The sequence below is a fragment of the Dermacentor variabilis genome, chromosome 8 (assembly GCF_050947875.1).
Source record: "Dermacentor variabilis isolate Ectoservices chromosome 8, ASM5094787v1, whole genome shotgun sequence".
Lineage (NCBI taxonomy): Eukaryota > Metazoa > Arthropoda > Arachnida > Ixodida > Ixodidae > Dermacentor > Dermacentor variabilis.
The window spans coordinates 155,522,094-155,548,049 of NC_134575.1; the positions used below are offsets into that span (position 1 = coordinate 155,522,094).

Sequence of the window (25,956 nt, forward strand, 5' to 3'; positions counted from 1 at the left end):
CGGTGTGGATACCTATTGAATGTTGTGGCTACAACCAGAGATAGTACAAAGGGCCCATCTTTTCGACGTCATCTGAATATATATTTAGATGTAGTAAATATTTAACAGATGTCTATTAGATGTTATATATAACCAGCCTGGTTGCCCTCATAATGTAGAACTTGCATGTTCGAGAGGCATTTCCGGTGACCCAATTTGCAAGTGCACACGTCTTCTGGACCAGTCTGGATATCCAGTGCTGAATGTTTACGTGTACCATATTATGCACAACTAGTGGATGTAACTGGCTACTTGAGCTCTTCCTTCTACCTGCACTTTTTATGGGAATTTGCCTTTACTGTGCAACTTAATAGATCCTATGAGATCACTTAATTGGCATGTGAAAATAAAAAATACCGACAAACGGAAGCCTCGGGACAGATAATGAAGTGGCCATATGCATAGGAAGCACCAGAGAGCCCAGGAAAGAAGCACCGGACTGCTTTTTGAATTTGTGTTGTTTCGATGGTGCCTAGCACTGCCGCATTCGCCAGAGGTGATGGTCACGGCATTCTTTGCGCATGTGTTTGATGGAGCGCTATTCTTATCATGTGCATGCTTAATTTTGCATAAAAGGAGTGGACAAGCAATAAAGTTGTTAGGTGGACACTTGGTCATGTCTGTTTCTTGTTGCCCCCTGTGTCCAGTCTTATTTTCTGTGCCTTTTAAGCGAGTCTCGCAGCACGGTACCCAAAGGGTTGACTGCTATACCACATATGTACAAAAGTAGAGCAGCTGTAACACATGTTCATAGGATACCAATTACCTATGGAAATGAATACACAGGGCAGTTGGTCAGGTGGGTGCATAAATGACTGGATGCACAAGCGTGGCAATATAGTTTCCAGAGGCACACGCACCAATCTACCGTTACGTTGTATACAATATATGCATTTGCACTCCCCTCTTCAGTAATGTTTTCATGGTAGGGAAAACTAAGATGGAATGAGAAATAGAAGCTTTTGCTACCTACAATCTTGACCCATACAAGTGTGAGTGTGCCATCTGTGTTCTCGACAAGAGCTACAGTTTCTAAACATCGTCTTTAGGAAGCATGCTTACCTGGAAGCTATCTGCAGTGCTGTCAGGCACACTCTATTTAGCCTCGGAGGGCACTGCTTCCGCCAAGTAAAGTCGGTTGCTATAGTCCAGCAGCCTACCTGTTTTTTGGGTTTTCATCTGGTCTGCTGGCATTCCACCACTCGCCATGTACCAACTCAACCAAGAAGCCATTCTTATGAACGTCCTTGCGCTGTGTCTTCAGAGTAAGCTACTTGAGAAATGTACCTTAAATGTCCATTGTAGTTGCCATTAGCACCTGGCTACAAAATCATAGTTTGAAAATTGTACTAGGGCTGTTTGGGCTAGTTGGTAATCTTATGATGAAAACGATGTATGTTGTCTCTCGCAGTCCTTGTCCTTCGCGCTGTACGTCATCGAAAATTGTACTGGAGTGTTATTGAAGTACACTGGCCACTTTCTGATTAAGGTAAAGTGTCAAGAGGAAAAACATTTTAGAATATGTGGGGTTTGGATCACTGCGCACTGTTTGAAGCAAGAAAAACCTTGTCATAGCAAATATATAAGTACCAATTTTTATTCATTTTTATTACTTTTTATAAGTTAATATATTTGACATGCACTAGAAAATAAACGGAGTTGTTTGCTCTTGTACTTTGGTGCAGAAGCAAGCGCCAGTAAACTGCCAGTGCATGCAAAGGAAAGGGCACGCAATGTGGATTCAGTGGCCGTTTATTGTCGTCAGTACATCACAAATTCAAATGCTCAAAACACTCAGTGCTCAGACCATTTAACACATACTATATAAATACTTCATCATAATGCACCTGTACGTAACAAGCCCCATTTACCCTCGGGCAAAAATGAACAATAAAACGTGCTGGGTACAGGGTCCATTCAGACTTTTTTCGGCCACAGATAGACACGAGCTTTCAGATTTACAAAAGAAGGAAGAGGCGCCTCCGGTAAAAAATACTGTGCGAGTAGTCAAACATATCCTGCAAAGACTGCAAATTGCCACTGTGTACATTATTTCGTCGTTATGCACTGGTTCAATCTCCTGCTAGCATTTTTACTAGCATTTTTAACGATGCACCTGATCAGTAAAGCACAATGAGTTTGAAACATAAATACAATATGCTACTTTGCAGTGATGTTGCGTTATAGGGGGCGCCACAGCCCATAAATCGAGGTGCAGTTTGGAATGAAAGCTCTGTGCAACACGAAAACAGCTGCTCTGCTGGAAAAACCAGCTGGTTCTGTGCAACCCTCAAAAGTGCTTTTTATTTCCATGCGAGGAGCAGAGCTGCACAAAATGTGTCCTCTCGCCACGCCTCTGCCCCTTGCCCTGCATGTCGGCTGCAAGCTGGCTAGAATGCAAGTGGCACAAATTCTTGTGGACTGGACAATGCCCGCTGCTTTAAGTGGGCCCTCCTGGAAAAAAGCAATGCAGAGGCGGCCATTCTCACTGGTTGCAGGAATGCTCAGCACCATTCACATTGTTAGACAAGTATTGCATGGATCTTAAAGGGACAATAAAGGGAAATATTACGTCAAACTAGATTAAATTTCTTCAATAACAATTTCATCCTTCATAGCGAGAACATAGCTTTTATAAGCTAGAAAATTATGGAAATAGAAAAATTGGAGTGGCAACACCTGTTGTGGACAATGGTGCCTCCCATGCGACGTCAGCACAGCTGACTCACAGAGAGTGGCATAAAGGTAGGTCAAATGGCCAGTGGAGATTACATCAAGTTGTCCATTTTGGTGTGGGCCGTTCAAATCGAGAAGCGGCAGCCGAATCTTTGGTGGCAACACAACAAAGTGATATATTTGCACGCAGAAAAAGACTTCTAGACGAACAATCTATTAATCTAGCTCAACTTAATATGTTCTTTTGTTTCTTAATATTGGTGTAGGAAGAAAGCATGCTCATGAGTGTAGAATAACGTATATTTGTTTACAAGCAATATATATGGTGCTCGGGCAACGGCCAGAGCCTTCGTCTTCCCCTAGTTCGTGCCACCTTCTTCATTCTTTTCACCATAACATCACCCTCCTGGTGGGGTCAGCTCCATCTCGGTGCAGGTTATAGAGCCGCGCTTAATGCGGGCACATAGGGTTTGAGTCTGGCAACGTGAACAACATTGCTGGTGACTTTGGGAAGCACTGAAGACTGACCTAATGGTGCAAGCAATGGGGGATCATAACGCTGGAGGACACGGACAAGAGCGAGACAACAGGACGAGTAATGTATCTAACCAACTAGCGCAAAGAACCATACTTCTAAACTACTGGTGCAATTCTGTGTGTCACATCATACAGTTGACGTAAGATCATGCATGGGCCAGAATCACAGGAAAGTAGTTTCTCCGAAAAGCCGAAGCGCCATGAAGGCGTCCAGAGAAAGACAAGGGAACCAGGTGAAAAATAGTGTTCTCAGTGACGACGGTCATAGAGTCACTTTTGAGAAGCTTGTGAGATTGTGAGGCGATGACGGACGGCCTCTCAGGCTTGGGCAGCCAGAACGACAGAAAGCTGAGCTAGTTGGTAAGGATTCATTATGCAAAAGAGAAGCGAGGCGTGCAGACAGGATGCAAGAGTAGAGAAGTGGACAACACGAACGCCGACTATCAACTGAAGGGAGCACTGAGGCGAAAAAAGAAAGAAGACACAAAACTCATCTGCGCAACCTCAGGAATGGTATCACCACGTGTCAGTTGGGTGCATGTGCTGGTCTACGTGAGAGATAACTGTTAAGGCACTTAATCTCTTCCTTATGTAAAGTAATAGAAGGCTGACTCACGCACGGACTTCCACCATTATAGATACGCCATGCCTCTATCATAAGACGCGTATCTTCATTCTTATGCCTGTACAATATCACGCATTCATCTAACTCTGGCGTGCAGTTACAATCATGGCAATGTAGCGAAAGATTAGAAGGCGATCCACCTGTTAACAACCTTTTATGTTCCATTAGCCTCTGATTGATACACCGTCCCGTTTGCCCTACGCAGAACTGGCCACAGATAAGGGGAATTTTATAAACCACACCCATACGACAGTCAGTAAAACAGTTGTTCTTATTGTGCTTCACTGGACAAATATCTGTTCGTTTTTTGCCTTTTACCCGCTCCTTTTTATTCTGCACGGCAGCGCATATCTTACCTAGCTTATTGGGAGCAGTGAAAGCAGCATTAACATCATATCTACTAGCAACTTTTTGAAGCCTGTGCGACGCTGAATGAATATACGGAATAGCCACTACTCTTTTTTTGCTATTACTGCTTTCTGTAATCACGTCCGTCCCTCTCGAAACCGACTTCTTTAGGCCGCTCAGCCACAGTGGCCACCGCTACACTAGGATAACCTGCTTCTAATAGGCGCTGGACCTGCGCATTAAAACTGGCACTCATTTTGTGCATGCAGGATCTGGTGAGGGCAGACTTAAGGCACGACATGGCAATTCCGTTTTTTACTAATTTAGAATGCTTGGATAGAAAGTTTAGCAACGGCTTCGAAGATCTTGGGGAATACTGCTAACAAACATGATTTTGTTCGAAGATCAAGGATCAAGGAAGATCATGTCATGCCTTAAGTCTGCCCTCACCAGATCCTGCATGCACAAAATGAGCGCCAGTTTTAATGCGCAGGTCCAGCGCCTATTAGAAGCAGGTTATCCTAGTGTAGCGGTGGCCACTGTGGCTGAGCGCCTAAATAAGTCGGTTTCAAGAGGGATGGACGTGATTACAGAAAGCAGTACTAATAGCAAAAAAAGAGTAGTGGCTATTCCGTATATTCATTCAGCGTCGCACAGGCTTTAAAAAGTTGCTAGTAGATATGATGTTAATGCTGCTTTCACTGCTCCCAATAAGCAGGTAAGATATGCACTGCCGTGCAGAATAAAAAGGAGCGGGTAAAAGGCAAAAAACGAACAGATATTTGTCCAGTGAAGCACAATAAGAACAACTGTTTTACTGACTGTCGTATGGGTGTGGTTTATAAAATTCCCCTTAGCTGTGGCCAGTTCTACATAGGGCAAACGGGATGGTGTATCAATCAGAGGCTAATGGAACATAAAAGGTCGTTAACAGGTGGATCGCCTTCTAATCTTTCGCTACATTGCCGAGATTGTAACTGCACGCCAGAGTTAGATGAATGCGTGATATTGTACAGGCATAAGAATGAAGATACGCGTCTTATGGTAGGGGCATGGCATATCTATAATGGTGGAAGTGCGTGCGTGAGTCAGCCTTCGATTACATTACATAAGGAAGAGATTAAGTGCCTTAACAGTTATCTCTCACGTAGGCCGGCACGTGTACCCGATTGACACATGGTGTTACCATTCCTGAGCATGCGCAGATGAGTTTTGTGTCTTCTTTCTTTTTTCACCTCAGTGCTCCCTTCAGTTGATAGTCGGCGTTTGTGTTGTCCACTTCTCTACTCTTGTGTCCTGTCTGCACGCCTCGCTTCTCTTTGGGCAGCCAAGGCCATAAAATCGCGGGAGCAATGTGTTGAAAGGCAAGGCATGTTCGCGGCCATACAGAAGGTAAAATGGTGATAATCCGGCAGTGTTGTGACGGGACAAGTTATATGCAAAAGTAATGTATGGTAAAGCGACATTGCAGTTGTGGTGATCGTCGGAAACGTACATGGCCAGTATTTAAGTTACCGTATTTACTCACATAATGATCGCACTTTTTTGTCAGAAGAATTGACGCAAAATCAGGGGTGCAATCACTACGCGGGTTAAATTTCCCGCGAGAAGAAAAAAAGTTTTTTAACCTGCGTTTGCTGTGGGACACCAAAACAAAAACGGTGGCCGGCAGAGTAAGCCGAACGCGCCAAACGCAATTTTTTTTCTTCTCGTGAGTACATTACGTGCATTGAAACAGTTTCGTCCATATCAGTAATGAATAATACCGGTAATATCTGCAAGTTTGCAGCAATAACGTAGCCATGTCCACTTTGAGGGGACACAAACAGATGGGCGTGCTTAGCTGCCAGTGACATAGAAACACATGGCCGGCATGTGCGGAAACTGCGACATCTGTCTTCACTACTATCATAATACGGCATGTTTCCGCTAAGGGTGGGTGAATATCTTGGCTGTGTTACAAGCATCGGCTTATGAATAGGGTACACATTTAACGTATCAGTCTAAACTTGGCTACTATTGTTGCCGCTCGCGATTCGTTGCGTGCCCAAGAGTGCGGATGAGAAGCATCGAAAGGGGCCTTTTTTGTTGTTGACCACAACCATTATAAAGCCTACACATAATAAAGGCAAGTTTGGTTGCAGCTTTTTTTTAGTCATGGAAGTGCGGAAAGTGATGAAATGAGGCATCTACTTAAGAGTATTTGGTGCGTGCAGACTGCTTGGTTTGTCTTGAAGTCGTTCATGTAGCATTTGACAGATGGTAAGCGCAATCAATATTAGCTAGACTTGGCACACTACATATTGCTGCGGCAAGTTCGGGGTGGGATCATTACACGGGAAATTTTAAAAAAAATTGAATTTTGACGACAAAATTCAGGGGTGCGATCATTATGCGAGTAAATACGGTAGTGTGCGTTGAGCCGTTCGATGAGGCCGTTCGTTTGAGGGTGGTACCCGGAAGCAGTCTTGTGTTCTATAGAACAGGAGCGGAGCAGATCATCGATGACCTTCGATAGAAAATAGCTGCCCCGATCTGTAATGGCAAGGGGTGTTGTGGTGCAGGATGACGTCATATTGTAAGAAGTCTGCGACATCTGTAGTGCAGCTGGTTGGCATTGCTCGTGTGATGGCATATCTCGTGGCATAATCTGTTGCCACAGCAATCCACTTGTTTCCTATGGCTCTGTAGGCACTTCAAAGAGTTTAGCTGAAGGCTAGCACTGCGAAACATGGAGAGCATGGTCGTGAGATACTGCAGGTGGCTCTAAAATGTCAGTGAAAACACAATCGCATTGTCCAGGTAACAGAGCCATGTTGACCACTTCCAAGACGAACAGGACAGAGTCTGTCATGTGCTCGAATGTAGCTGGCGCATTGCATAATCCAAAGGGCATGCCCTTGAATTGGCACAGACCGTCCGGTGTGACGAAGGCTATTTTCTTGCAGTCCATCTCATCTACGCTAATCTGCCAATAAATAGCCAGAACGGAGGTCAATTGATGAAATGTATCGGGATCCGCGAAGGCAGTCAAGAGCGTCATCTATGTGAGGCAGTGAATAAACATCCCTTTTTATTATCTTGTTGATCTGATGGTAGTCAACGCAGAAGCACCACGAGTTGTCTTTTTTCTTTACCAAGAAGACGAGTGATGCCCACGGGCTACTGAAAGGATCAATGATGTCCTTGTGCATCATCTTTTCAACTTCTTTCTGTATGATGGCCCTTTCTGTTGGGAAGACATAAGATGGCCGCCTACGAATGGCGCTGGCATCACAGGTACTGATGTGATGCGTCACAAAAGTTGTCTGGCCAAGAGGATGGTCATCCAAATTAAAGATATCCCTATAAGACGACAAAAGGTGATGAAGAGCTGGTGTTTGCTTGGAAGGAAACATCATCTTACAAATGTCGTCCGCAGACATCGAGGACGAAGGAGTAGGTGACAAAGGTCCGTTGGTGCTGAGGAAGGATTCAGGGGCCACAGAAGAGATCGTCAATTCTTCCAAAGGGGTGATCTGCACTATGGCGACGCCGTGTGAAAGCACATGCGTCAAAATCCAAAATTGAGGAAGAGCATGCGAGTGCTGTTTTCGAAGATCAGGATTATAGTGCTCAGTAGGGCAATACTGCGTGACAAAATCATGTCAGTAAGCAGCAACATGACATACTTGCCATCAGGAATGGGAGAAGAGGGCATCAGGAGGACATTTGCAGCAGCTTGTGGAGACAGCTTTGCAAACTCAGCAGAACATAAGTGGTGCGAAGCACAAGTTGTGGCGTCGGCAGGAAACGGCACATCCAACTGTACACCTGCGGAGCAGTCCATGTGGCCAGAGTGCTTCAAAAGGAAGCTGAAGCTGAGAATTGGGTCATGTGCACAGTGCTCAAGAACGCCAAATAAAAAAAAAATGTATAATGGCCCCCAATGATCACATGTGCTGTGCACATTCCAATAACAGGTGAAGTACTACCATCGGCGACTTACACAGTACATGGTGCGGCAGGCGTCAGAACATTTTTGAGCCTTCAGTGGAATGCAGTGCTCATAACTGAAAGCTGCGCTCCTGTGTCAACGAGAGATGTAACAGGAACACTATCAACTTCAATGTCCAGTAGGTTTCCACGTGTTGGCAGGGTCAAGAGAGGATTTGTGGGCCGGGTTAGAGTTGCAGCTTCACCTCGGGGTGCTGCACCGCCTAGTTTCCAGAAGTCAAGCGACCGTTTGCAGATGGGGACGAAGAGTGGTGAATGATAGGTAAATGGGACCCATGATTCTTGTGGAGATGGGGAGCAGCTAGACCTTGGTGAAGCACTGTCGGCGTTGATGTTCCTATCAGCGTGTACAGTGAGAAAGTGTGATTATCTGGCACTTGGTGGGAGTGACTCGGAGACTACCACCGAGGAGGCGAAGACCAGCGGCTGCAGCAATGACAGGCGATGTGTCCAATACTGGAACAATTAAAGCATATGGGTTTATCATGTGCTTTGCCCCATCATTATCAGCCTGGTTACGCCCACTGCAGGGCAAAGGTCTCTCCCATACTTCAACTACCCCGGTCATGGGTTAATTGTGGCCATGTTGTCCCTGCAAACTTCTTAATCTCGTGCGCCCCACCTAACTTTCTGCTGCCCCCTGCTATGCTTCCCTTCCCTTGGAATCCAATCGTGGGTGCCACTGGTACTGTATAAATCTCTACAGAACTCCTAAGCCACTTGAACTATGTCATCCATATTAGTAACATATTGCCGGCTTTGTCTCTTAACGCATACATCTGATTCTTGCCTATTCCTAGTTCCTTCTTCACTGCTTTTAGGCTTCCTCCGTTTCTGAGAGAATGTTCAATTCTATCCTTATTGTACTTCCTTATGTCAGCTGTCTTACCTTTGTTGATTAACTTGGAAAGTTCTGCCAGTTCTATTCTAGCTGTAGGGTTAGAGGCTTTCATACATTGGCGTTTCTTAATCAGATCTTTCATCTCCTGCGATAGCTTACTGGTATCCTGTCTAACGAAATTACCACCGACGTCTATTGCACACTCCTTAAATTTGGTAGGTGTTTGTATCGCGGGCCGAGCAGAAAGATGAAATGCCCAAACTCGCTATTTCCTCCTGAACGATTGCTTGTATAAGCAAAATAGAGGGCGCACTGTCCTGGCAGTCGGAACAAACTGGGGCTGGAGCCACACCTCAAGCTCATGGCGAGCAATGTGCGTTATACCTTCCGGTTCCGTCGGCTATACAAACCGCGGCGGGTCTCCACACAGAGATGTCACGGCAATATTGGGCGATCTGTCGGAAGTTTGAGTGGCGTGGCGGCCCTTTGCTTGTTCAAAGTGCCGACACACCTTTATAACTGCATCAACCGTGGCATATTCCTTACAAATCAGGAGACTGAAGGCATCGCCTGCAATACCTTTTAGTATGGGATGAATCTTTTCTGCATCAGTCATGTTTTTATCAGCCTTGCAACAGAGGGCTAGCACATCCTGTATGTACATGACAGGATTCTGTGAAGTCTGAGTGCGGCACGCAAGTTTGAGGTTGATTGTTGGCACGGACTGCTAAGGCGTCTATTGTGTTGGTTAATCTGCCATTGTGACGGCAGGTAGGTGATGCCTGCTGCAAAGTTCTATGATAGTACCTCACAGCTCCACCAAAACATTGCAGGAATAAATCAGGCCCACAAGCGTAAAATTACGTATATTTACAAGCGATATACATGGTGCTAAGGCAATAGCCAGGGTTTTCATCTTCCTCTAGTTTGTGTCACCTTCTTTGTTCTCTTCACTACAACAATATCAGTGATGCTACTGGTCCATGCCATTTCGTAGCAGCTTTTGGAGCAGCCAAAAATGCATTCTAGAGCAGCGAAATGCACTTTAGGAGCAGGTTTATGAAAGCGACTGCAAACTATAGTATATTATATGAGGCTTTTGCAGTGGGAAATGCATGAGAAAGTAAATGGTCACTGGTTGATAAATTCAATCCAAACACTAAAGACGACCCCCTTTATTTCATCGCAGTCCTTATAGTGGACTGCGACGAAGTGGTGGTGTCCCAAGATGTGCTTAAAAGGACTTCAGTGGCTTAAAAAAAGCATCGACACACTTGGACGTGATATGTAGAATTTGAAAGCGTTTTGAAAACCATGAACGTAATCTCGCTCTTATAAATGTATCCTTTAAAATGGAGCACCCTTTGGAAGAAGAAGAAAGGCGCCTTCAGCAGTATAAAAAAATAACTTTTTTTTCTGTGATTCACTAATAACCATCTACTTGAAATATTGCGATGGTCGACACTGCTGGTGCGATTCACTTTCGCTCGTCGTGTAGCTCAATGTGCGTCGCGCATTGTCGCAATGTACAGATATATGCACGTGACCTTTGATTGTGCACACGTAACACTGTCAGATAAGTTGTAATCAGCGAATTCAGTTTGGAGCTTTCTGTTTCTGCCAACACGTAAGCTTTTGCCATTCCATCCAGTAAGGCAAAAACAAACTTTGTTAAAGCATTCGCGGTAGTTGCCGGCCTGTCACCTGCAGACCCAATCTTGGCTTTCGACCACCAGTCTAGCCCTTGATCTCACGCCCAAATCACGGAAGTGTTTTAGTGGTCCTAACCTGCCCTCCACTGCGCCAGCTGGCAGCGAAATTCTGTCATGGCCGTACGATACAGCAAGGCTTGACCAGCGGCACTTTGTCAGTATCCAGTGGCGAAAGTTGCTGTTTGGTGCCGAGTTGATCAAAATATTAGGAGCGGCCACACACCATTCTTACGCCATGAAATCGCCATGCCAAGAAAGGGGGGGGGGGGGGGGGTAGGTGACAAATTGAATAGCAGAAAAATTGTTCACAGCCTTCAGGTTTGTGCCAATGTGCACAATATGTTACAAAAATCGAGCGAGACACCATGCAGTGTTCGAAACTTCGGTCACCGTTTTACAATGGTCACATAGGAGAGAAGTGCGGGGTCTGGTTAGTCTGGTTTGGCACCAGCGTGATAGCTCCCAGCTGCCTGAAAAGCGAGGTTGTCCCATTGCCTAAGGAAACTTCACGCGTCAAGGTGGAAGGTGTTGAATATAGACAGCATAACCATGCAAGAAACAAGCAATACAATACAGGCTTAATTAGAGAGGGCTGAATTGGTCCAGCGCGGAGCTAATGCACTTGCCATGCCACTTGGATGGTGCATTAAAACGGTGCTTGAGGGCTTAGTTCCATTTCTGAAAGTCCGAGAAACCCTTTAGGCTCAGTGTGAGTGCAGATTTCTCATATTTTGCTGAAATGTAGCAGGATGTAGCAGAGTTCTGCTCTCGGCGCAGTTCGGCACAATTGGCACGGCGGTAGTAGCATCATTGCAATATATGTGTTTTTCTGAATGTGAAAGAACCCCGAAAATACACGCAAAGTGCCTCGAGAGGCAATTTTGTGTGCATTCACGGGCCTCTTTCGCTCAGAAACACACTTTTATGTAGCACGTATTAAGCGATAGAAAGCTGTATGAGGAGTTTTGCATGTTACTCTACAATTTTCTCATTGACACTGTTCACCTAATTATAATATTTGAGAAGTTGATTAATTAAGATTAATTATGTAATTAGGTGTAATGTAAACAATAATCTGAGTATCTCCAGATGACGTCAAACAGCGTTACCTTGGTTCTGTCCAGCTACGTGGCATTTGCATATTCTTAAATCTTGGCACACGATAGTTGGGACACCCTGTATACACACACATGAGTGGGGTTCAGAAAGCTAGTTGAGCCTCCCCCCCCACCAGGAAAAATGAAAACTTTTCGCCTATGCTGATCATCATCATCATCCTCCACCAGTTATCTCAAGACATGCATTTACTTTTGAAGCTTGCCCTCCACACACCTAGCTCTTGTCGGATGCATATGGACTTTATTTAAATGTAGCACACAAGCAGCAGCAAACTTCATAGAACGCAAAATGACATGTTGTCTTTTATATCACAGTGACCTTTCAGTGATTCTGTCATTTCGCCAGCTTCATGAACTTGTGCATAAACTTGTTCAATGCAAGTGTACCCTTCTGGTGTCCTTTCACGATCACAAGACTTTCAACGAAAGGTTCAGAAATCATCAAGTGAAACTTTTTTGCAAATGACATTGGTCTTTCATAAAACATCAGAACCTTCATAAAATTGTAAAACAAACATAAATTCGTTAGCTATGAAAAATTAAGAAGAGTTGGCAGGTATGCATGTGCAGGAAATGTGGTTTACCAAATTTCACTGCCATAGAGTAAACATTACGTTGGCCGGACTGGCTGATGTGTAAATCACACACTTGGGGATTACAATAAAGTTACATGTTTCGCAGTTGCCTTCGGTCAGCTGCAAAGCATGTGGATGCTCACCATTTACTTTTTAAAGACAGAACATATAAATACCAACAAAAGAAATGTTTATTTTCTGCCTAAATATTCAAAACACATTGAAAATAAGCATAATCAACATAAAGAGAAAATATTTTGCAAACATATTTTTAAGCAATAGGGGGAAAAGGTGTTAATTATGAAGGAATGTCTATAATTGTGTCCAATTTAGACAAATTCATTCTAAGGCACTTTCTACTACACTGCAAGAAAGACTGGGTGCTCGGATGGTACTTCATGAATTTTCTTATGAGTCAGCATAGTTAGAAAGTAATTAATTATCCAACTATTGTTCAGGCAGTAATATTTTACATTAAAAAATTCAATCACTGGCATAAAGCACATGCAGAATTTCAATACTGACTGCATGTATTACCGATTAAAAAGAAAGCTCTTGGCACATGGAACCTCCTGTCAAACAAGGTGGCCACCTCTAAGCAGTACACTGGAAGTGAAATGACATGGCACATTCAGTGTGCAGGGGGTCCAATGCACCTGACGCTCAATGTCTGCTGCTCTTGCTTAGCCACCACTCAACATAACCGGCAAAGACAAGTTGCACCCACAAATGTGGACACGTCGTCTTAAGCGGTTAAGGCGCATTCACACCGAAGGCGGGGCGGGCAAAGCGGGCAGGCGGAAAGCGAAAAGTGGCGAAAACCTCCTCGCCGAGCGGGCAAAGCAGGTGGAAAATGCGGCGGGCAGCCCGATTGCTCTCGGACCGATTTTTTCCGCCCCGCCGGAGCTTCCCGCTTTCCCGCAGCCAACCAGAGCTCGAGGAGACAAGCCGACTCAAAATGGCATCCGCCGAGACAGCTGGATATTGCGCTGCACTTTTCATCGATACAATTAAATGTTGCCCGATGCTATGTGACAAGAGACACGACGTGTACAAGGACACTGAATACAAGAATCAAAGCCCTGGCATGACCCATTCTCTCTCGTTCTTGCATGGCGGGGCAAACCCACCAGCGGCGTTGGTGGGCTGTCTTCCTTCGAGCTTTCTGCTGCTCGTCCTGAAAAGCTGCTAAAGAAGCGGAGAGTAGAATGCCAAATATTTTGTCTTCGTTCGAGCTGATAATTCTTCACAAGTGGTTAGCAAGCGAGAGCGGCTGACCAGACGACGGTGGTGCGGTGACGACGCTCGCGCATGCGCGTTGAGGACGGACGACCGGTGCCAAGAGATGGCGACACGTGTGCCACGAAAACGCTAGATGCTCCGCCTTCCCTGCGCCGCGGGCCGCCAGGCAAGCCGTCCGGTCTGAAGAGGCGCGCGCGCGGACCGCCTCGCTGCGTTGAAAATCCGCTTGGCCGCTTAGAGGCTCTGCTTTCGGTGTGAATGTGCCTTTAAGGTTGGCAAAAAGAGAGAGAGAGAGAAAAGGCATTGGCTTCTGGTGGTGCTGTTAGTGACTGCAACTTGTCAGAAAGAAACTGCGCCCAAAAGCAATCAGGGCGATTTCTTCATATTCTGAAGAACACAACTTGGAGTTGCCAAATGACAGGGATATTGCTGAGTTTCTCAATTTGAGCTATGAATCCTCTGACGAAAATGACATCTTGCTAGGTAGGCAATGGACCAGTGCTCAACCCATTTGCAGAGTTCTGTGTATGTTTTTTCGAATACTAGTATGCATTTTGTCATTTTCTTTTTTCCAGAACGTATAAACAAGGTTCTGCTGTATCCTTTACACATCAATAACTTGAACATTTTATTTTTGCCCAGACTAGAATCCAAATTTCTAAGTTTACATGCAGATGTTCCCTCTTTCTTTTTATTCCTATCCCCCTGTAGCATTCGAGCCTGTTTAGCTTTTCTGTGCCCTCTCGATGCAGTACATCTAGCTTTAATTGCCTCTTCTTTTTCTTTATTCCACCAACTTTGTGGCTTTTTCCTGCTTTTCAGTGGACCTTGTTCTACTTTTGAATTTCTTTTTGTATTTATGGTTACTATATTTCTGTATTCCCTATGCTTCAATGTCTTGCTACCTCATTCTCAGTGTTTACCACTACATTTTTCACTTCTTGATTGTGGATACGCTGATAGGTTTTTTTATTCCAGAATTCGCATGTTAAAATCTCTCACATGCGGTAAACATGCTCACTTTTTTCAATCTGCTAGCTCTGCATTTATATATTTCCATTAAGCTCAATTTCCTGTATACTGTTTACATTGGCCGACTATGGTTCATGTGAAACTGCCTATCTCGAGATTCCCACTTCAACTGCCCATTTATAATTACATCGCTTGCTGTGGTCTTGTGCCTTTTTATTGTTGAAGCCTGTGTGTCCATTTAGATCTTCTTGAAACTTAACCATTAGCCTCATAGCCCTTCACATCTTTAAGAAGTCCTTTAGTGCCATGTATCACTGGTACAGTTAATCAGATTCCACGCAAGTGCGGGAAGGCTCACATTTGACATAGCGGCAGGTGCCTCAATATCAGACTAAAAGAACATAGACAATCACTTAACAACCCTAATGCTTCACATCTAGTGTCACAGTTGTAAACCTTTGTTTGAAGACACAAAAGTCCTTTCAAGACATAAATGCCAAACCACATGCGAAATAATTCAGGCATTTCACATTAAAAGATTAGGAGAGACTTGTGTTAGCCAAGCATCAATATCTCTGTTAGAAAGCGAATTTCAATATCTTCTCAGCATGAGTGTCAATCTCAAGTAGTGCCTTTTGTTGTTTGGTTTTGATGGCTTCCCTTCCTCTTGACACGTTTAACTGATAAGACTTTAGACCTTGCTCCACACTCCTTGAAATTATTGCTTTATAAAACACTAATACGCCTGAAATTAGAATATGCTACATCAGTCTGGGACTCTAATAACCTAAACTTAATTAACACATTAGAATTAGTTCAGAATAACGCTGCTCGTTTTATTCTTTCGAATTATAACAGAACTGCCAGCGTAACAGCCATGAAAACTAGCCTTTCTCTTCCATCTCTTGCAGCTCGACATAAAGTCTCCTGTTTATCATTATTTCACAAAATTTTTCACCACACAACACTGCGTGATGTATTCATTCATACTCCACACTACGTATCTCGTCGCATCGATCATTCTTACAAGGTTCATGTCTCTTCTTGCAGCGCAAATACATTTTCCCAATCATTCCTACCGCTGACATCACTAGAGTGGAACCACCTTCCCGCAAGCATTGTATCCATCAGTGATAATCTTTTGTTTCGTGATGCCTTAACCAACATTACTTGCTAGAATGCTGTTTAATGTGCTTGTATATCTTGTCTTTTTTTGTAATAGCTTTAGTAATTGCTCATTGTATTCCTACTGAATTATTTGTCAAATTGTACTTGTATGTTGTATATTTTTCTTTTGTAAGACTTACTGTTTGAATTTACTTGTAACCCACTCCCCTCTGTAAAGCATTCACAGGCCTTGAGGGTATAATAAATGAAATGAAATGTTCATATTTGCAATCACACATACATGTTGATAGTTTCGATGAAGATTTAGTTGAGGGTTAGCGCTCGTCCCCTCTTCTTCTAGTCTGCACGTGTGTCACTTCGCGCTACAAACCAAGAATAAGAAACAAAGGCTTAATTCCTAAAGATACTGCATACTAACCAATGATCCCTGGACATATCTCTATATTTTATACTGCAGTCATAAACTAGACCCATACGTCCCCACAGGCACAATGCATTAACACAGTATTTTCCACAAACAAACATGTACCAATATTCTTTTTTTCCCCATTACACTATAACAGGATAGAATTACTCAAATGAATTCAGGTTCTAAACATTGCAATAAAATTATTTCGGTTTTTCATTTCTGCAGAGTTCGCTTCTTACCATGGTACATATTTGTTGCCCTCCCTGCTTGGACCAAGTGTTCACAGTATTCAACAAATAAATAAATGAAAAACAAACAAATAAAAAATGCACCATGCTCACAAATATCCAAGAGAATCCTATTTCTTTTTTTTTTTTTCATTTGAGTAAGGGAAGAGTTTCCACCAAAGGTTGACACTTGGAGATCATGTCACAGTGTGAAACAAAGGGTGTGTTCCAATTATGGCCGGCATCAGAGACAGTCTACACAGACAGCTAAGGGGACAGCTTCGAGCATAAGGAATTGAATGAATCTGGAACTGTCGGAAGACATCTCTCCGATGTGACATCACCTTGTGTTGACAAAAAAAAAAAAGCTAAAAAAACAAAACAATGCTTGCATTAAGCACGTAAGAAAATGTGACTACATTTTCTTTTGAGCAGACGATACAGTAGAGTTTCCAAGCATTATGTTCAGCTGCCATGTTTTTTAGACAGCAAAGTAGACTGCATCATTCCCAACTTGGATACTGCCTTCGTGAAACTGCTTTTTTTGCCCTCTTCATCAATATAGCTACAAGACTTAAGATAACTACTGTCCACTTAGCTGTCTATTTAGCAGTCTATGGCGAGTATTGCAACAGCCAAAAGTGAGACGCTCACCCCATTGCAGTGACCAGGCCTGCTGTTCCTCCGTCGGTTTCCTCCTTTTGGGGGCTCTTGACAAAATTGCGGCACGATGCCAGCTTGGACTCCAGGGTCTGCACAGTGGGAGGGGGGGCGGGGTAGAGGGGGAGGCAAGGGGGCGGACAAAAGGGACGCACCAATAGGGAGAGGGGCACCCAAGCTGCTGTTGAGGTTATTTCTCCTCCCTTCTGTGCTCGTTGTGAGTGGGCACAGTGTGACGAAGGACACCCCCAGTTGTGCACACACCAAGCATCAAGTGTGAGAATGTCTTAGAATGAACCGGACATTCCTTCCTACAAACATTAAATAAGTCTTTCCGAAGACGCTGTTCATGAGCAAAATTAAGGACAGATAACGTACTGCAGAAATTAGAGAAGGGAGGATGAAACAATAGGACAGAGCGCAGTACTTCTGAAAATGTAAGGTGTCCTTTAATATCACTTCTTTATCCTTCAGACAAAGGGCTCTATGTACACGTCTCTTATGTTTTTGTTCAATTTTGCCTACTATTGATGTATGCATTGAGGGATGAAAATAATGATTATAATTTTATTATTTGTACTCACATTGTATTTCATTGTCTGGCTTACTGTTCACCGAGTAATTACTGCTATCATTGATTTCGTTTAATATTTGTACATATTTCTATTATTTCTGTTTTTTCCTCCTGCCCCTTATGTAATGTCCTGTAAAAAGCCCTCAAGCGTAAAATAAATGATGATTTTCATGAAACCTACCTACATGGCAGATTACTGGCATAGAAGCTGCTGCACCGGCTCAACTACAGCACAGCACACAGCCACTCAAGCGGCCATCGTTTAGGGTTGCTTGGAAATGCGGCTCGTCAAAAAACTGTGCGTGCACATTCTATACCTTGAACAAAAGACGTGCTTAGTGTCACTCCTTATGTGCAGCACCAAAACAGTGCAAACTGTTGCATTTCAAGCAGTTACAAAAAGGGTTTCGAGCAATGCCGCATTTTTGGCGTGTTGGTACGATGTGATGAGGCTTGTAGCGCACGAAAAGACAAGGACACAGAAAGACGTGGTACACACATGTGCTGTGTGTATGTACCTGTGTGTACCACGTCTTTCTGTGTCCTTATCTTTTCGTGCACAATAAGCCTCATCATTTTGAGCGACACCTGAGGTCTTGAGAGCTATTTCGAGAACAAAAGTTGGAAGGCAACTCAACCTCCAGTTAAGTCGATGACAGGTAACGTCTTCCTCCCAAGTGAATTTGGGCAGAGAATGAGGTGGAGTCGGTGCGCACGCCCTTCGCAAGGAGGAGTGTCGGATTAAATAAATTTGAAATAATTTCCGAGGTGCCATGCCAAAACTGCGATTCAGTTGAGAGAGCCGCCATATGGGTGTGGTGGTGTGATTACTGTATTAGGCTTCTGTGCTAGAGGTCCTATGTTCGAATCTGGCCGTCAGACAATTTTATTTATTTACTTATAGTGACATCATGGTTACCAGTGGCCCCAGGGGCATATACCCATGTATCCCGTTGCAAATACTGCCCCACATTTTCAGACAGCACTATCTCCGGGATCGGCCCACGAAAGAGGCTAGAAACATCCCTGATAGAAAAGTGGGGGTAACTTGCCAAGAATATCTTTAAAAGAATGCTGAATTAACATACCAGCACTTATTTCAGGCACACACTGTTGGTGTGTAATGAGTGCACTTGCATAGTCACGATTTACTTGCCCATGGTATCACAGAAGGTTTTGTAGGGGATTGGATGTGCCAGCAATCCCACACCAAAGCCTGCTTGATGTGTGCACAGGACTGGGATGATGGTGACATAATGATGAATAGCATGCAAATGTGACTTCTAAGTCAAATTAATAAACTGCTACTTAGGCATGCTCCAAATGCAGCTGCACATATTTAGTAACCTTTCAACTGTCTTCTACAGCATGAGGAATGTTAGCAATGATGAAATTGTAAGAAAACAGCGCACATGACATAGTTTGTGCAAAGATTTCAGCAGGACAAAGGAGTACTTGGTAAAGCAACACACAGAAGATGTGCTATTGAAAGGAGGTCATTGACGAGTGACAGCAAGGCAAAATAATGTTTTCACTCTAAGCATTAAAATGATAATGTATGTGGAAACACTACAATTTAAACAACTAAGAGTCTGTTAATTGGTTCAGAAGCCCTTAGGGGACATGTTTAGTTATATGTATTGACATGTGTACTTATCTTTATCGGGCGACCACGTTTCGCCACCTAAAAAATGTTATCGCACAGCGCGGGACGCGCCTGCATGTATCCGAAATTTCTGGAAAGTTATTGATGCTTCTATCCTCTGTCTGTTGTTGCCAATCCTTATGTTGTCTGGTTTTATCGCCTGACGTGAATGGTGTAGAACTTTGTGGAAGGCACGCGGGTCCCAACGATTAGTCTGGAACATTCGACGATTGATGTATAAAAGCCGACGCGCTTGACCCGTCGATCGGATTTTCGATGATCGCCGACTGTGTTCGTCGCTATCGTTGTGCTTTAAGTGTAGCCTGTCTTTGTGGGCACAGGTTTGCCCAATAAAGGCTAGTTTTGTCTTTCGCAGTATTGCTACTGTGTTCTTTAACGTCACTACCACATGACAATATGCAAAGCAATATAGTCGGGTACAGTGCAGCATTGGATGCACGTTGTGCAATACGCACAGTCTTAGAGAGGACCACACTTCATGTGGGTCTCTTCAGGGCACTGCAAGCCCACAAGAGTGCCATAACACAGAGGGTGCAGCTTGTCCTGAACACGGCTGCACAATTAAAACATTCTTGGGGTTAAATATTAATCAAACGCATTGGTAACACATTTGCAGTTTACTCGCCTATAGTACAAGTAAATGAGTAAAATGAAAATATGCAATTAAAACCGATGCACAGTAAGTGCAGACCTTGACTTTCAACTTTAGTTACTCACCAGTGCTGCTCAAGTTCAATATAACTAAAGACTGCGGTGCAAGCTCTTAAGCTTCAATAACAAACACCCTACAAACATGTGCTTGCATCTTGCACACTGTTGTAGTAGACAATACAGGCTGCGCGAGGTATTTGAGGACACAGCTTCCAATCACAATAGACATTGATATAATCTCATTGTACCAGCTTAGATGCTCAAATTTGTTTTTACCAGCGGCTCTAGGACATTTACTACTGCAGGACCCCTATACTGAAACGTTCGCCTTCCGCGGAACTATCACCCATCTCCGCTGATGGCACGTGCTGATTGGCTGTTTTGGCAAAACCGGAAAATAACTAGTGCCCTCGAGTAGTTCCTGCCTACATCATATTAATGTCACGGTGTTGTTAGTTACTCCGGACATATGTTAAGTAAACAGACATGTCTTCTGGAATTTGGTTGCTGGTGGAGTCTAGTAGAGGCGAGAGAGGTGGTAGTTTATAGTAGTCTTTTTGGTGGTGTCTCACACGCGTTGTTTCGTGACAATATTTGTTGATTATTGATGGTGTCATTCTATAATATCACCTAAATTGTGCCTTGTAACCATGCGAATTGTAGCACACTTTATTCATTAAAATAGAACATTTCACACTTACTTTTTCAATTTATTTTACCCAAAGAGGCCGTAGCCAACCGCAGTCAGTGCGCAGAACTCGTACTGCAGCCACTGCACTTAAAAACAACACACGCAAACCGCTCTGCACTCACACAGTGTGCTCTCTCATGCGATGCGAAGTGTTCAAGAGTGCGTGTTGGTAGTGCACACTGGTGTCATGGGTAAGCAGTCGCTTGATTTATTTAATGTTACTATCACAGCGGCGAAACTATCGCGGAAGGCGAACGTTTCAGAATACGGCCCCAGGGAAGCAGCTTCCAGTCTGACACAAAATATGAAGCCACATGCAGTACTAGTCAGTTTCCAAGTGACCACAGTGGCTCTTCTCAACTGTGGCAAAATTCTTGGTTTCCAAGGTGAGACAGAAGCTCATATGTCCAAGTGAGAAAAAAAATGAGAAAAGAGCAAGTGTTGCAGTCTCCAGCAGGTGCAGGCCATGATGAGTGAGAACGCTGAAAAGCCAATTATGACCAAAGCAGAGCAGCAGCTTTAAGTGGCAGATTCAGCAGCCAAGTCCAAGGTAACGGATTTGCTTGCTCCCACAAGGCCTGCATGGCTCAAGAGTGGCTGGCTGTACCCTTCTGCAGCCACATCACCTTCAATGCGATGTCTCAGTTACAAACCTGCTGCGCTGTCGCTATGTGCATTTAGCGGCATCACTGAGAGGGAGACCTAACACACACTCCACGCCAAAAACTCTCTGCTACTGTGGAACTACTGCCCAATATCAACACACACACGATCCGATCTGAGCATGCAGCTGTTACTGAAGGATAATTTAGTCAATACTAACTCAAGCCCCCAATGGTTTTATTCAACAATGTAAAGAAGACTGGCATAAAAATAAATAAATGTTAAAAATCTGAAAAAAAAAAAGAAATATTGACCCTTACCTGAAATATTGTCGCTACAGTTCAACCCCTTATAACAATATCCAAGTGCTGCGAAAATTCCATTGTTATAACCGGGTTGCATGGAAAAATCAAAATAAGGGGATGGCATTAAAGCTTCTTCCTGGACGAGTTGGTGCATACTTGATTTGAAAATTGTTACAGCGCCAACACATGCATCCACAAAGTAACAAGGGTGAGACACAGCGCCAGTGTTTTGTCCTTGTTACTTTGTAGATGCATGTGTTAGCGCTGTAACAATTTTCAAATCAAGGGGGATGGCAGAGGTGATATGAGAAAACTATACAGGCATGAAGGCCAGGGCCCCTCCCCACCACCTTCCCCCACCCGACTGCTGATTGTGTTCACTCGTTTGATTGCTTCCTGGGTGCTCCGATCGCATGCAACAAGCTGCGGCTGTCGGCATTAAAGAATGGCACTGCTACAACGACTGCAAACAGGTGTCACGGGTGGCAAGCGATATGCGAGCACCGCTGAAGCATCACATTGGTGGCCCCAAGGGGGGCTCTTTAAGAATTGCGAGAAGGCTGCCAGAGCAGCCTGTCAGCTTGAGAAATTCAGAAGAAACGCTGAGGAGAGATTGCCACAAGCATCTCAGCACGTACTTCTCACTGACTTGCACGAGAAAAGCCTATGTCCGCCAGCTATACATGCTTTACGCTAAGCTTGCCGACATTCTTCTCCAAGGCATCCAAGCACTCCACGTAGTGCAGCGGAAGGTTCCTCACGAAAACGAAGCCCCGGAGAGACTAAATCATGCCGGGCCTCCTGTGAGGACAACGTTGAGGCAGCCTGTCCTACCGCATCATCGCTGCCGTCGTCACCGTCGCTATCCAATGCAAGCATGTTCGTGACGACCGTCTCATCGGTTAGAAGCACTTAGTTTCCAAATCTACGGGCTCCCTTGAAGGGTCAGGCGGCACAGCAATTGGCTCAGCCGTCAGCACCACGTCAGTTTCGCAAAACACCGAGGTGGCCACTGCTACGGAGGCATGCTTTTGCGGCGCTTGTTTGAAAGGTGTCGGTCGTTCTAAAGAGCGGTTTTAAGGCAATCGAAAAAAACGAGGCCCGTTTTGGACTATCAACGCTTGAGAAAGGACATCACATTTCCGACTACAACCATGTATATCGTACCAAAGAACTAAACAGCACGGACATCGCAGCAAGGTGCTTAAATAAATTATGGGGTTTTAGGTGCCAGAACCATGATCTGATTATAAGGCACGCCATAGGACACCGGAATAATTTGGAACACTTGGGGTTCTTAAAAGTGAACCTAAATCTAAGTACGTGGGTGCTTTCGCATTTCAAGGCCCATCGAAATTTGACTGCCGTGGCTGGGATTTGATCCCGGGACCGTGTGCTTAGCAGTCGAGCATTACAACCACTAAGCAACCACCGTCGCTAAGTGTTTGTCACAGCAAAGCAAGCATGCTAACGACGTCGAACTTGAAGTAAGTTCATTATTTTATGCCAGTTAAGTGGGCAAGTACGGCCGTGGACGTATTTCAACTGTCATTTGTAGCTTCATTACTTGGAACATGCCTTGCAAGTCACAATTGTAGACGTTTTGGCGAAATGGCAGGCAAGTGCTTTTTTCTCTGTTAACAAAGTGCCTCGAGCATATTCTAGTATTGCCGTTCGGGCTCGAATGTGAGAGGGCATTACCGCTGAAGCATAACAGAGAGCAATCAGCTGAGACTAAATAACGTGAAGACTGAACAAATATGCGCTAGTGTGCGCGAGAGAAATTCTAATTTTCAAATAATCGATGTGTGCTGCGGTATACTCCAACCTTAGTACTGTTGTTCTAAGCATGAAAAAGCATTGGCACGAATGAGCCCGGTTCCAGCAGTCACGTCTTGATCTTGGTGCAGGAAGAAGCACAGTGCGTACAAAGCTCCAGAATGGAGCGCTTATGAAGCCAGATTTGACACGTAACAACCACTGCACATTTGTTTTGGAGCCAAAACGACCTAAACACCAATATAAACTAATTTACAACAGCTGGAATCAGTTCATGCATTTTTATGTAGTTGACGCTATGGGGAACCAGCGCTGGATAGGCGGCACATCGAAAAGAGTGCGTTGCACGCCGCCCTGGCGACGAGACGCGGCATATTCCAGCCTCCCGACCAGACGAGACACACGAGCGCGGCCGTATTATAGTTCGTATGTTTCTGTTTTCGCGCCGCTTCAAGTGGACAGTTTTCGTAAAGAAGCTAGCGCCATCGAGTGAAGAAATGACGAAAGAAGCTTTTTAAGCTTTATATATTTTTCACAGTGTGTCGCGGCGAGCATGTGTGTTTCTTTAACGGTTGCGCCTAGCTGCCTCGCAAATCTAGCAGCTACGGCTCCGGTCGTGCTGCGCTATGGTTTCGGAAGTATTAGTTGGCCTGAAGACATTCCATATTTCTCTGGCTAGACATAAAAAATTCTAATGTTACTTCGCCACAGCAGTCAATGGAGAAGAAAGCTTTATCGCATCAGCTGACTCGTGCAAGCAGAGGTTTGAGTGCTCCGCTGCTGGATCCGTAACAACGCTGGCTAGGTTTAGCATTAATTACATAAATTTAGCGGATGCATCTCAGCGCCGAGTCCTCATCCGCATGCGAATATTTAAAAACACATAGGCAGCTTAGTCGCGCGTGCGCCGGCAGTACGCGCACACAACTCGTATTACAAGGCAGCTTCCCTCCCACATAATTCTTGGCAGTGAACGGATAATATTTACCTTTCGTATCTTTCGCTTGGTGCGGTGGCATTGGAAGGGGCATGGCGGTGGTATTACGAAGGAAAAATGGTTGGTACGTATGCCGGATGGTGCATGCTATTGCTCATTTTGTTTCCGACGAAATGCCGACTGCAGATTCTGCTGTTTGGTACTGTCTGCCATGGCTTACCGTCTTAACTATCGAATAAACCAAGCACACACGCGAAATTCGATTTAGAAACCAGCCCGACACCTCTTGACCGGGCGACAAGACGGGAACTTACTCCGCTCGCCTGACTGCTTGGATCCAACGTCGCCTTTATTCTTGTGCGTAGGGTTTAGATGGAAAGACGCAGAAGGATACATCCTCCCTCATCCCGACGTAGATGTGGCACTTGTATATGGAATCGTGGGCGTCCTTTTGTTTTCCTTCGACTTTCAGGGCACGCAACGCCACTACCAGTAGCAATTTTCGTCCGCGGGAGCGGCTGCATTGTGCACGTTCTGACCGTCAGGGCGGCGCTGCAGGCGTCGTGAAAACTCCAGCGCCGGTTCCCCATATTGTGTGTTCTTACAAATGTCGCTGCTGGTTGGTTTTTTTCTTCATGTTTTTGCATTTACATCTTACGTAGTTCGTTTAACAGACATTCGCAAGACCGACACAAACCGCGACCATCCACTTCAGCCGCCAGGTTGCGTCCCTCGGTTCTGAAGGGAAGCGGTACAACTTGATGCCGACATCCCCTTCGCTGTTGTGACAATTCTTAACGCAAAAGTATCTGTGCTTGTTCTTTTTGTTCAAACTTCTTACGGAGGAGCTGCCAAGAGGCCACGGTGAATCCATTAGAAAATTAGAAAACCAGGTTTTCAGGCAGGCCTGAGCGCACCCGGATAATGGTGAAATGATGGTGAGGGCCTACTCGCAGGTGCTCACCGCCACTGCTTGGTGACGTGACATGTACAGGCAAACTTCATTGCAGGGTGCCCATAGCTATGCGCTTTCTTTTCACCGGTAACGGCATGCATTGCCGATAATCAGCGGGTGGATCAGCCATCTTCTGTTTCGGCAGCGAGTCAAGCGAAGTTGAGAAACCGCGTGGCCGGGAACGACTTCGACACTACCAACAAAAACGAACGCGAGTGATTAAGCTGTTCGCAGAACTGCACTGAATGAGGAGCCAGCGAGCAACATGATGATGATGATAGTGATCTAAAGAAAGGAAAGACACTTGATTCTGCAACCCATGAGGGAGAACATGCGAGAAAATGGTTCTTGTGGGGGAAGAGGAGGAAAGGCCGGCACTATCATCTGCAACCCTTGTAGGAGCGCACAAGACGTTCATTTGAGGGATTGCCAGCCCTTTCTGCATAGGCGCGAGTAAAGGCGGGCGCTAAAAAGAAAATCTGGGGGCTTTTGCTCCTTGAATGTATGATTTTGCCTAGGCACTATGGAGGAGGTTTCTTTAGCGAGTGTTGTAGGCGTTTGTCCCTAGGCATTCAGGCATTGCGGAGTGCGAGTTTGTTTACGCTCGGACACTGGCTGCCAGCACGGTAAAATACGTGAAGCAGCGAGCACTGAGGCCCAATTTGACGACCATTGTGTCAGACAGACTGT

General features: G+C 44.7%; 1 protein-coding gene across 4 annotated transcripts in view; it reads right to left on the reverse strand.

Moving 5' to 3' along the window:
- Positions 1-1,773: 1,773 nt before the first annotated feature.
- Positions 1,774-25,956, reverse strand: part of LOC142590689 (nuclear distribution protein nudE-like 1) — a 400,224-nt gene continuing 376,041 nt past the window's right edge. For 3 of the 4 annotated variants that reach the window (XM_075703106.1, XM_075703107.1, XM_075703105.1), the window contains exons 9-10: positions 17,100-17,197; positions 12,641-13,973 (exon numbers count right to left, since the gene is read on the reverse strand). In XM_075703106.1, coding sequence (XP_075559221.1) covers positions 13,724-13,973; positions 17,100-17,197 — 348 coding nt within the window. In that variant the 3' untranslated portion in view covers positions 12,641-13,723. Of the gene's footprint in view, positions 2,494-12,640; positions 13,974-17,099; positions 17,198-25,956 lie in introns of those variants that run through there. The other variant, XM_075703108.1, reaches the window with a different exon arrangement.